The sequence below is a fragment of the Arachis hypogaea genome, chromosome 12, assembly GCF_003086295.3.
Source record: "Arachis hypogaea cultivar Tifrunner chromosome 12, arahy.Tifrunner.gnm2.J5K5, whole genome shotgun sequence".
NCBI classification, from domain to species: domain Eukaryota; kingdom Viridiplantae; phylum Streptophyta; class Magnoliopsida; order Fabales; family Fabaceae; genus Arachis; species Arachis hypogaea.
In genome coordinates, this window is record NC_092047.1 from 97998192 (window position 1) to 98009831 (window position 11640).

Sequence of the window (11640 nt, forward strand, 5' to 3'; positions counted from 1 at the left end):
CATGCAAAATTACCTTAGATTGGATCCTTCAATTTTCTTCATGCAACAAACAAAACAAATAACTCACCTCACTTGATTACACAATGAAAAACGTGCATAAAACAACAAAAAGTTATTATTCATCAAAAATTAACTAGAATGAATCACACAGAGTGTTTAAATAAGCTCCTAACACATCAACCTAAAACCAGACCAAATCTTCCTAAGCATCTAATTTGAAATTAAATCTCTTAAAAGATAACTTAATTAAATCAAATTTCATCTTATTGGATTATATCAAATTGAATTGAATTTAAAATTTCTAAAAACACTATTAAACAAATCAAAACTAAATAAAATATTCTAACAAACCCGGACAACAAAACAAACTAAACTCAGACCTAATAAATTCGAATTTATATATTAATTTTGTAACTCCCATTGAGCTTGAAAAGTATTAGTGGACTTCCTACTATTCTAACTTAGCCCAACAGTCCTTGTTTCTTCTCCATTCGTTAGCAAGTGATGTATCTCCTCATGCATGAGCATTGTCAAGTTCCCAAAGTTCTCTTTGCACATGCTTTAGTGATTGAGCCCTTCGAAAGTGTAAAATTTTCATTTTGCCCTTTTGCCTTAAAATGCTCAGATTGTCTTCCCGATACTTTACAAAATAAGTAAGATACTAAGCCAATCTTAAGCACATCCAATCTGTTCTCCAAACACTAAACCCTAAACCCAAGTAGACTGCAACAGCCAAAATGATACATAGAATGATTTGTGTTGCCTAATTGCCTTGCTTTTCCTTTTAGTAATAGTAACATGAAATTAATGAAACAATGACATTAATTCCCACTACATTGTTTTAAGAAAGGTAATCAGACTCCACTTCAATCCATAAAGACAAGTGGAGAATTTTATTGTTTTTCTTTCAAGATGAATTTTACAGTTTAGAAACATCTTTGCGATTTCTTTTTCACTTCCCTTAATTTGTCCCAATGTCAATTTACTCTATGCTCATCAACAAAAACAATAATTTCCCAAAAGGGGCTATTGCAACACAATGGACACAGGATCTGTGAAATTCTGAATATATCTAATTTGAGATAATCCTTCTTTGCCTCCCAAAGTTCACCAGTGTGAAAGACATATTCTTTAACTACCAGAAAAAAAAAATCAGCCCTTAATTTTCACACATTTGAAAAAGAAAAGTAACAAAACTGGGTATGAATGATCACAACTTATACCTAAAGTACAGTAGGTAAGAGGAACCATACCAGCAGGAAAAATGGGTATAACCTTACCAGCAGGAAAAATGGGTATCTCCAGGACACATGAATCATACACAAGCAAAAGAAAATTAAGAAATAATACAATAGACCAGCAAAGTAGTCGAATAAACTCAACAATAATGAGACAACAAAATTAATCTATATGATCAATTAAATCTAACAAATTGCTTAAATCTAACGGGTCAAAAAGGCCACATAGCTAGTAACCGAAACCCTATCAAAAAGAAAAGAAGAAAAGGAAACCTTCAATGTGAACCCAAATCAACAAACAAAACCATAGCTAGTAACCTGAAAATTTGGGATCAATTAAATCCAACAAACCAGTTAAATTTCAACAGGGGAAGAAGAATTATTAAAAACTTCATCCAATGACCAAGCTCTAGACCCATCCATGAAAAAATTGAAGAAATAAAAACAATTCAACAAAATAACTAATGAAACAGTAAATAAGATCTTAGGTAGCATTTGGAAGAGAGACAAAGATTCAGAGACAGAGATTGAAATAAGTCTCAGAATTGTGTTTGGTGTAAAGTGGGAGACAGAGACTGAAATAAGAATGAAGCTCTAATTTAATTTGCACAAAAAATAAAGTTGGAATTAATTAATTGAAATAGGGATATTTTAGGTATAAAATGTTATTAAAGTTTTAGTCTTCGTCTCCAAAAATTTCAGTCCCCTATGTTCCTACTTTTTAGGAGTACTGAAATATTGAAATTTTGGGAGACAGAAACTGAAATTTTAGTACCCGTCTCTAAGCCAACAAACATGATACTAAGTTCCAGTCTCTCAGTCTCCGTCCCAATACCTCAAAACAAACGCTACCTTAATAATCAATCTACCATGAAACTCATGAGGAAATTACACAGGAAACCGATCACAAATACTAGAAGCATAATGCCTACAATTTCTAGGATACATGAGAAATCCTAAAACAATCTAATGCCTACTAACCTCCGAAATTTAATTTGATCTTCACCGCCGCCATCATCAGCTCAGAGAATCAGAGGGAAGAGAGAAATCCAACTTGCAAAGCTAAACCCATCTTCTAGTGAATCCCACAAATCACTCCCAGAAATCTGTCCACCAGTACCTTCTTTAACCCTAACCAAATAGCATCAGAGAGCTACAGCAGAGGGAGGCGGCAAAGAGCAGGTGAGACACAGAATGAAGAAAGAGATAGGAGAAGAGGCATTTTGAATTTTTTAATCTTGTTAACCATGAGCGACACCTGGCTGAATAACCCACAACAAATATACAAGTAAGAGATATATAGGTGGCCACTTAATGCTATACAATAATCAATTTGTCATCAAGTCAAAATATGAAGATGGTTTGTGTAGACATCACACAGCAGTTGCAATCAACTGAAAATAAGACGAATTTATTATCATATTGCCATCTGTTGTATCTTATTCATTGTATTTCTTGACATCAGACCTAAATCCACTACATGATCCCAGAATATCTGTAACACTTTGCTTTCACTATTATCATCAGCACCCCTAATACATCTATAGAGTTTGATTGTTATCATCAACCTCTTCCTAGCCATCTCAACTAACACATTTGATGCAGCATTTGTATTCCCTGCTTTCCAGTAAGCATAGGCGATACTAGTGTAAATAACGCTATCAGCTGATATACCCTTTCCTTCCATATGATTCAATAACTTCTCAGCACATGCAATCTTTTCTAGTTTGCATAACCTTCTAATCAGTGCCCTATATACTGAAACATCAAGGCAAAGGCCTCTTCTTAAAAACTCATCTGGCAGTGCTAGAACTGCATCCATGTTGTTCTTCTTGCAAAGTCCATCCACAATCCATGAGTATGTAGAGTAATTTGGTGAAATTCCAGCATCAAGCATGCCAAAAAGATGCTCCTTCGCACTTTCCAGTTCATTTACCCTGCAGAACCCGTGTATCAGTGCCTTGTATGTAAATGGATCAGGCTTCAGCCCAGCTTCCAACATCTTATTCTTGAACTTCAGAGCAGATTTCAAATCTCCTATCTTGCAGTAAGCATTAATCAACGTGTTACATGTGATATTATCAGCTTGGAGTTTCCTTTCGCTCATCTCAGTCAACAATTTGTTTGCGTCCCTTATCTTGCCATCCTGACATAGCTTGCGCAGAATCGAGTTATAAGTGACAACTCCAGGGTCCAACCCCTCAGCCTGCATCAACTTGTGCAACTTCAAAGCTTGCTCGAGCTCATTCACCTTAGAATACCCATCAATCAATGTAGTATAAGTCACTTGATTCGGAGTCACATTGTTCTTCATCTCACTAAACATCCTCATAGCTTCCCTCATCCTACCTTCTTTACAAAAACCATGGATAAGAGAATTGTAACTAACAATGTCAAGACCTATCCCTTCTCTTTCCATTCTATCAAGTACTGTTAAAGCCTCATAGTGCATACCCTTCTTGCAATACAACGAAATCAAAGTATTGTAAGTGAAGATATCAGGAACTACACCCTTTTCCTCCATCTCGTTCAACAACTTCTCTGCACGCTCTACGTCATGTGACCTTGAACAAGCATGAATCAAGCAATTGTAGATATAAACATTACTGAAAACCCCTACTTGAACCATTCCCTTGTGAACCTTCCACACCAAGTTAACAACCCCATCTTTAACCAAAGAATTCAACAGCACAGTGCAGGCATGCAAGTGTGGCTTAAGCCCAGAAACCCTCATATACTCAAAAACCTGAACAGCATCCTGCAGGGCTGGTTTCGACCTTGCATAAATTATCACAAGCCAGCTCAGCACTTGTGAATTTACCTCCCTGTCCTCATGGGACCTGATGAGAGACATCAAAACCGAAGGCGAGGAGAGGAAATCCCTCTGGGAAATTTTCTCGAGCAAGTGTTGTGCATCTCTGAAGTGCTTGTGCTTGGCAAGAATGTGAACCATGGCCCACGAGCAGTGCAAGGAGTGGGTATAGTTTGGGGTTGACTGGGCCCACTTGAAGAAAGGGAAGGAATGTGTGGGCCCATAACCATGGAGTGAGAGCTGCAGGAGGACGTTATGAACGGGCGTAGGAGTGAGAGCTGAACAAGAAGTGCCATTCTTCGACTTCAAGAGAGTGCGCCAGTGACCCTTCACAACTACCGCGCACATGCTGCGAATTAAGAATTGGCTGTGACTCCCAGCGGAAACCATATCCCTCATTGATTTGATTTCCATCCATCATCACACTACAAGAAAAAGCAATATTTGTATCAAAAAAAGTTGTTACAATAATTGTTAATTTCGTTAATAAATAATTTTAAACAAAAGCAGAATTGTTACAGAATTGTTGCGGTAAATCCCATTTCAAAAAGTTTTTGCAACAAAAACCGAAATTTTGCAAAACAAAGTAATATTTTGTAATAATTTTTTAATACAAAAGTTAAAATTTATTACAAAATTGGTAACAATTTTTGACATGTAGAACTTTTTTGTAACAATTTAAACTTTCGTGTCATAATATTCTGGTACAAAATATTTCTTGTTTTTGTAACATTTTTATTCTTTTTGTTACAAAAACAGAAAATTCATTTTGCAACACTTTTTTAAATAATTAATATATCAAATGATTTCCTTAACAAGCTAAGTCAATATTTATATAATAATATAAATAATTAAAACATCTCTTACATGTAATTGGGATTTTACAACAAAATAGAATTACAGTTTTACAGATTCAACTAAATATAAAGTTTTTCCTAACATAAACTAGTGTCATAAGGTTATAAATCCATGACTCTTCTAGCATGATATAGTCAATATAAGGTCTAGCATATGTCAACAATTTTGCACCCCTACAAATGTGAAGAATGAAAACAAAAATAATTAGAAACAACATATATAAAGTTTAGCTTCCTTAATAGAATTTCCACAACAAAAGTGTTTAGTCAATATAAAGTTCAGCTTCCATAAGAAACCAACTATATGATGTTTAGTCTTTCTTAATTCACCACCTTAACTCTTAAACATCTTTTATGTTTAATTAGAACCCTAGAAGTTAAAATTAACTAATCCATTTAAAAATCTATTCTCAAACTTTAGAACCACTCAAGAATACATATCAAGTATTGACAACATAAACTCGAGCTAATTAATCACAGTTCAACCACAACTTAGTGTTCAATTTCATTAAATTTGCGTAACTATCAATCATCAAACAACCACAACAAAACATAAATGATCTACCAAAATTCTCATAACAAATATACTCAAATTCTCCAATTCCAATCACTTTAGTCTAACACCATTGATGTTCTCTTTCTAGCTCCACACTTAGTCTAACAAATTCTAGTGGTGTTGAAGTCTCATCTGAAAGACACAACATCATTGCTGGCTAAGGTAAAACTTGCAGTCTTTTATATGCCCTCAAGACCAGAACAACATTGCTTGACCATTTGAAAAACTAGTGCCATACAAAAGATATTCTAAAATCTCTTCAAAAAACTAGGTTTGTAATCAGCTCTTAGCAAATGAATATCATTAGCAATTATTTATTTTTCTTAATTTAAAAGCCACTCATTTGAATTGCACATATGATAAACATAATGGACCGAGTTCCTCAGGTAAGCAATAATTATAAAATGAAGCCATTGCAAGAGCAAAAATTTAAAATGTCATAGGCAAGCATCAAAAGAATGCAAACACGGTCAACTATGATCTCAAAGAAAACATACCCAGTTAAAGAAACAGAACCAAAAACACTTATCAAAGTAAGAGTTCAGAGCAAAGAGTATTAAGATTGAAAGGTCAAATGAATTTGATTCAGCAGTGTTAGTTGCGTATAAAGTATAAACCCCGCCCTGTTTTAAAAAATAAAAAATAAAACAAAATAGGAATCGAAAAACCAGGAGCTCATCAATGGCAGAATAAGGGTACTCACATTGTTACATATTACGAAACAAAAACTTCAAATAATTAACAATCAAACTAAACCTAACTGCCTAAACAGCCAAAAGTGTCAAATGATGTCAAAAATACTAGTAAAATTACAGCCAAATCAGTGTAAAAAAAAAGACCTATCAAACTAACCCTAAGTAGCCAACTCTCAGTCTCAAATATCCAAATAAATTTAAAGAAAATATACCACCTAAATCTAAAATCACAGTATTATTATCAAAGAAAGAAAAATAAAACTGCAGGTAAAGTATCAAAGAATCAAACAAAGCCTGAATAAACCTAAGCAGTCAAACGGAGGTAAGGAAAACAGCCTACCTTCAGGCTGCAGATGGACAGCGATTCAGCGACGACGGTAATGGGGTCGTCGGTCGTCGCCCTCCCCGCCCTCTGTTTCTCCTTCGATTCTTCTCCTTCCTTCGTCACTCTCTGTTTCTCTCTCTCTCTCTCTCTCTCTGCGATTTTCTCTCTCTCCTCCCAGACTAATCGGCGGTCCAGCAGTGGTGGAGACCCTTTGTCGGCAACCACTTCCCCTTCTCCCGTTCCTCTTCTTCCTTCCCTCAGTCTCTGTTCTTTGTTTCCCGTCTTCTTTCTTTTCTTTCTTCGCGTGTTTGAGTGAAGTGAGGTGTGTGTGACGCAGAAGAATTAGGGTTAGCGTCAGCAGAATGGTAAACGGCAATTTAAGAATTTCAATCAAATTAAGGGTTTGTTTAAGTGAAATTTAAGAGTTAAATCTCAGAGTCATCCGTGAACTTGTACTTAGTCTTAAAGTCATCCCTAAACTTGCATTGGCTCTAATATTGTTTTCGAATTTAACAACGGTACGGTCGTCCCTAAAGCATTTTTTGAGAAATATTCTCAAACAGCGTGATGACGTGTATGGAGAGGCGCCATGTTAGATATCTGACATGGCTGTTATCATTTTTTAACTCAATTTAGTCCCTAAATTATTTTATAACCTTAATCTCCAATTTATTATCAGAAATCACTCTGTTTCTTCTTTTCTGCTCTCCTTCGTCTTCTCTGCCATTGTTGAGCTGCCATTGTTGAACATGATTTGAGTGGGTTATGATGGGTGGAGGCAGCAAATTGAGGTTATGATGAAGGCCCGAATGTTGGAGGTTATGATGCTCATGATGAATCATGATGAGTCAGATGGGAAAAATTTTTGGCATTTCGAAGAAATGAAGACACCCCTAACTCAGAGGATGACGACGCATTTTCTGTTTTTAGAGAAGAAACAAGATTCGGGATACTCCGATTAGAGGTAGGGATGAAATTCAACACGGAGATGAATTTTAAGGAGGCTATGAGGGAGTATTGCATTCAGGAAGGTAGAAGAGTTAGATTCAAGAAAAATGATAATGTACGATGCAGGGCTTTATGTAGGGGTGAGGAATGTCCATGGGTTATCTATGTCTCTAAGGATAGTAAGAGTGTTTGCTGGCAAGTTAAAGCCTTCAATGATGATCATACCTGCTCAAGAGAGACAAAAAATAAATTAGCTAACAGATGGTAGTTAGCAAACAAGTTGGTGAAGAAGATTAGGAAATTTCCAAATCTGAAGCGCGCTCTGAAACTTTAACATACTTCAAAAGCAAATGTAACTTGGACTTGAACAAGTCTTCCCTGACAAGAGCACTTGGAGATGCAAGGCACATTGTGTCTGGTGATGCTGCTGCACAATATGGGATGGTGAGAGACTATGGTGAGACTCTCCTGAAGTGCAACCCTGGTTCTACTATGCGCATCACAACAATTTCTCATCCCAACCCCACAGAAGAGCCCACTTTTGACAAGATGTATATTTGTCTGGATGGGTGCAAGAATGGGTTTAGGGCGGGATGTAGACCTCTAATGGGCTTGATGGAGCATTCCTGAAAATCAGATTTGGTGGACAAATCTTGGCAGCCATTTACGTCATTGCATATGCCATTGTACCAGTGGAGAACACGAATAATTGGAGGTGGTTTCTTGAGCTGCTGCATGAGGATCTAAGGAGCTACACTCAAAATGGGTGATGTTTCATTTTGGACATACAAAAGGTAACGATGTCTTTGCTACACCCAAAGTGGAGATGAATTTGCTGTCACTTATACATGTGTAGGGATTAATTTGATGTCACTTATGTATGTGTAGGGATTATTTTGATGTCACTTATGTAAGGTGGGGGACCATTTTGAATTCCGATATTGTAAGTTATTAATTTCAATGGTTTTGTGCAGGGGCTAATCACAGCTGTGCAGGAGGTCTTTTCTGATGTCCACCACAGATTTTGTGTATGGCACTTGCGGAAAAACTTCAATAAGCAGTGGAAAGACAATGAACTTAGAGGATTACTATGGGAGTATGTAAGATCTACTACTCAAGAGGGATTCATTGAGGAGATGATGAAAATCCAGAGAGCTAAAAAGGAAGCATGAGAGTACCTTTCTAAATAACGAAAAGATGCATGGAGTCGGGCCTTCTTCCCCTCCCAACCAAAATGTGACAACATATGTAACAATGCTTGCGAAATATTCAATGCCAGAATCAAGGAAGCAAGGGCCAAACCAATTATCACACCACCAGGTACTTTAACTATTACTCCACACATCATGACCCACTCAAATCACGTTCAACAATGGCAGCTCAACAATGGCAGAGAAGACGAAGGAGAGTAGAGAAGAAGAAACAAAGTGGTTTCTGATAATAAATTGGGGATTAAGGTTATAAAATAATTTAGGGACTAAATTGAGTTAAAAAATAATAACAACCACGTCAGATATCCAATGTGGCGCCCCTCCATACACATCATCACGCGTTTGGAAATATTCTCCGGAAAATGCTTCAGGGACGACCGTGAGTCACCGTTGTTAATTTCGGGGACAATATTGGGGCCAATGCAAGTTTAGGGACAACTTTAAAACTCGAGTGCAAGTTCAGGGACCACTCTGAGATTTAACTCGAAATTTAAATTAAGATTTTTTTAAAAGTTAAAAATTATTTTATATTTAAATATCTCATATAAATTTTTTTTTATCTTTTAGTTATGTTTACAACAGCAGCATATTAGTATTAGACTTAGTTGGCAAATGATTAGATGGTCCCAAAATGTTTAGACCATCAAATGGTTTCATAATAAAATATATTTTTTGAGTTTTTTAATAATTGCTAAATAGTCATTTTCTAATTTTAATTACAAATTAATCCTATATATGTTATTTAATTATAAAAATTATTTTTTATTTTATAAATTATTATTTTATCATTCATATATTATGTTTATTAACAATCAAAAACAAAAACAATAATGAATTAGCTCTTTCATTGATTGTAATAACTTTTTGGCAATCCCAGTCGATTAAAATTTTATCTTTGATCCGTTACATTCGTCGAGGGCTGTGAAATCGTGTTTCTTAGAAAATCAATCAATTGGATTAACAAAACAATCGATTGAATTTCAGTTTCCCATAACTCAATCGATTGGACTTCAGGTTATCACAAAACAATCGATTGAAAATTGCAAGACAGTATGGTTTTCGCAAAAATCAATCGATTGGTCATTAGGTCATATAACTAGGGGTGTCCGCGGATCGGATCGGATCGGATATGGCTAAAATTTCGATCCGATCCGCACTAAAATCATCGGATCGGATCGGATCCAATATCCGCAGTTTTTAAGGTTGGATCCGATCCGATCCGATCCGCACATTTGCGGATCGGATCGGATCGGATATCGGATATATCCGCAAAGCACAAAAATATTTTTAAAAGCTTATTTTTATTAAAAAAATATCAATAAAATTTATTTTTTCTATTCTTTTAAATATGTTTATTCTTAAAATAATATTAAACATACTTTTTTTGAATAATAAATTAAAATAATTTAACATATATGATAATTATTAGTTAAAATAAAACATAAAAAGAATATTTTACTTATTTTTTTCTTTATTTTTGCGGATAGGCGGATATGCGGATCGGATATGCAGATACCAACACAAAATCCGCAATCCAATCCGATTAATGTGTGGATCCGATCCGATCCGATCCGATCCGAAAGCCTTGCGGATCGGATCCATATCCGCAATTTTCGGATCGGATTCGGATAAACACCGCGGATATGCGGATCGGATCCGATCCATGGACACCACCTACATATAACCCAATCGATTGAACGATGACTAGAATGTGGGTTTTTTTATAATTCAATCAATTGTTTATATTACCCAATCGATTGAAGGCTTCAAAGCAACTTGAGGTCTCACAATTCAATCGATTGAAATCACCAAAATAATATGGATTTGCCCAATTCAATCGATTGGTTATTGAATTGTGCACTACGTCGTTCTCAATTTTCTTATCGTTTTTTATAAATTATTATCTTATTATTCATCTATCTTATCTTTAAAATTCTATCTTCAATTTTTAAGTTTTTATTTTGATTTAGATACTCTAATCTTATATTTCCTTTAATATTAAGATTATAAATTGGTGAATAATCTATCACCAATTATTCAATCCCACCATTGGAATTGTGTATCAATCTCTTTGATTATAAAAAATTTCATTATTTTTCTTTCGGATATCCATCTACTTAATATCCAATTTTTCTTCATTTTCTATCCGTCTATTTAATATCCAATATTTGTTCATCATTAATTGATAATCACAGTTGCAACAATCAGCAAAGGTCCAATCAATTTTTTCATTGTAGTGTTCAGAAAATAATCTACCGTTTTTATTACAAAATTGAGGTCAGTGAATAGAATCTCTAATTTTACAATTCTTTGTTTCGATACTTTATTCGTGAAATTGATTGTGTATTGAAAAAATATTTTTTTTATCTTTTAATAATTCACAGACATTGAGAAATAGTAAAAAGTAAATAAATTTTATTATTTTTTATTATTAATTAGCTAGCAATCAGGGACGGACCTAGAGGGGGCGAGTAGTGGCCTCGACCCCCCAAAATTTTAAGAAACTATACTTATATATAAGATATGTGTTTAAAAAATAAAAAAAAAATATTATGTAATTTAATAGTTTTATATGTATTATTTTTCACTATGTAATGGATTTATGTCTTAATTGTTTAATTCACTAATATTTTTTACTTAACTAATTTAATATCATACCCTCAAGTAGGGGTGTAATCGGCTCGGTTCAGTTCAGTTTTGGACCGAAAACCAACCGAACCGATCTGATCGGTTCTACAAAGAGGCCAACCATTCGGTTGACTACTGTTTGAGCAATCGAACCGAACCGAACCGAACCAACAGCGGTTTGGTTCGGTCAGTTTTTTTGGTTTTTTTACACCTAATTATCAGAATTTAAAATGCCATAAAATGAAATTTAAAACCTTCAATAAACTAGAATAACAAGAGTATATCACATCCAAATCCAATACAAATTCAACTTAATTAAACATAAAACAAAGACAATTAAAAATTTCTAGCAAAACAACAAAAATAAACA

General features: G+C 34.8%; 1 protein-coding gene across 1 annotated transcript; it reads right to left on the bottom strand.

Annotated features, from left to right (window-relative positions):
* Positions 1-2622: 2622 nt before the first annotated feature.
* LOC112727814 (uncharacterized) lies at positions 2623-6936 on the bottom strand. Its single transcript, XM_025777719.3, has 2 exons — positions 6499-6936; positions 2623-4475 (listed from the first exon to the last, which is right to left on the bottom strand). Exon 2 carries the CDS (start codon positions 4462-4464, stop codon positions 2656-2658), a length of 1809 nt encoding a protein of 602 aa, XP_025633504.1. The 5' UTR covers positions 4465-4475; positions 6499-6936; the 3' UTR covers positions 2623-2655.
* Between the last annotated feature and the right edge of the window lie 4704 nt (positions 6937-11640).

What these genes read in the sequence shown, in the direction of transcription:
- LOC112727814 (XM_025777719.3), bottom strand. Translation starts at nt 4,464, where the DNA reads ATGGAAATCAAATCAATGAGGGATATGGTTTCCGCTGGGAGTCACAGC.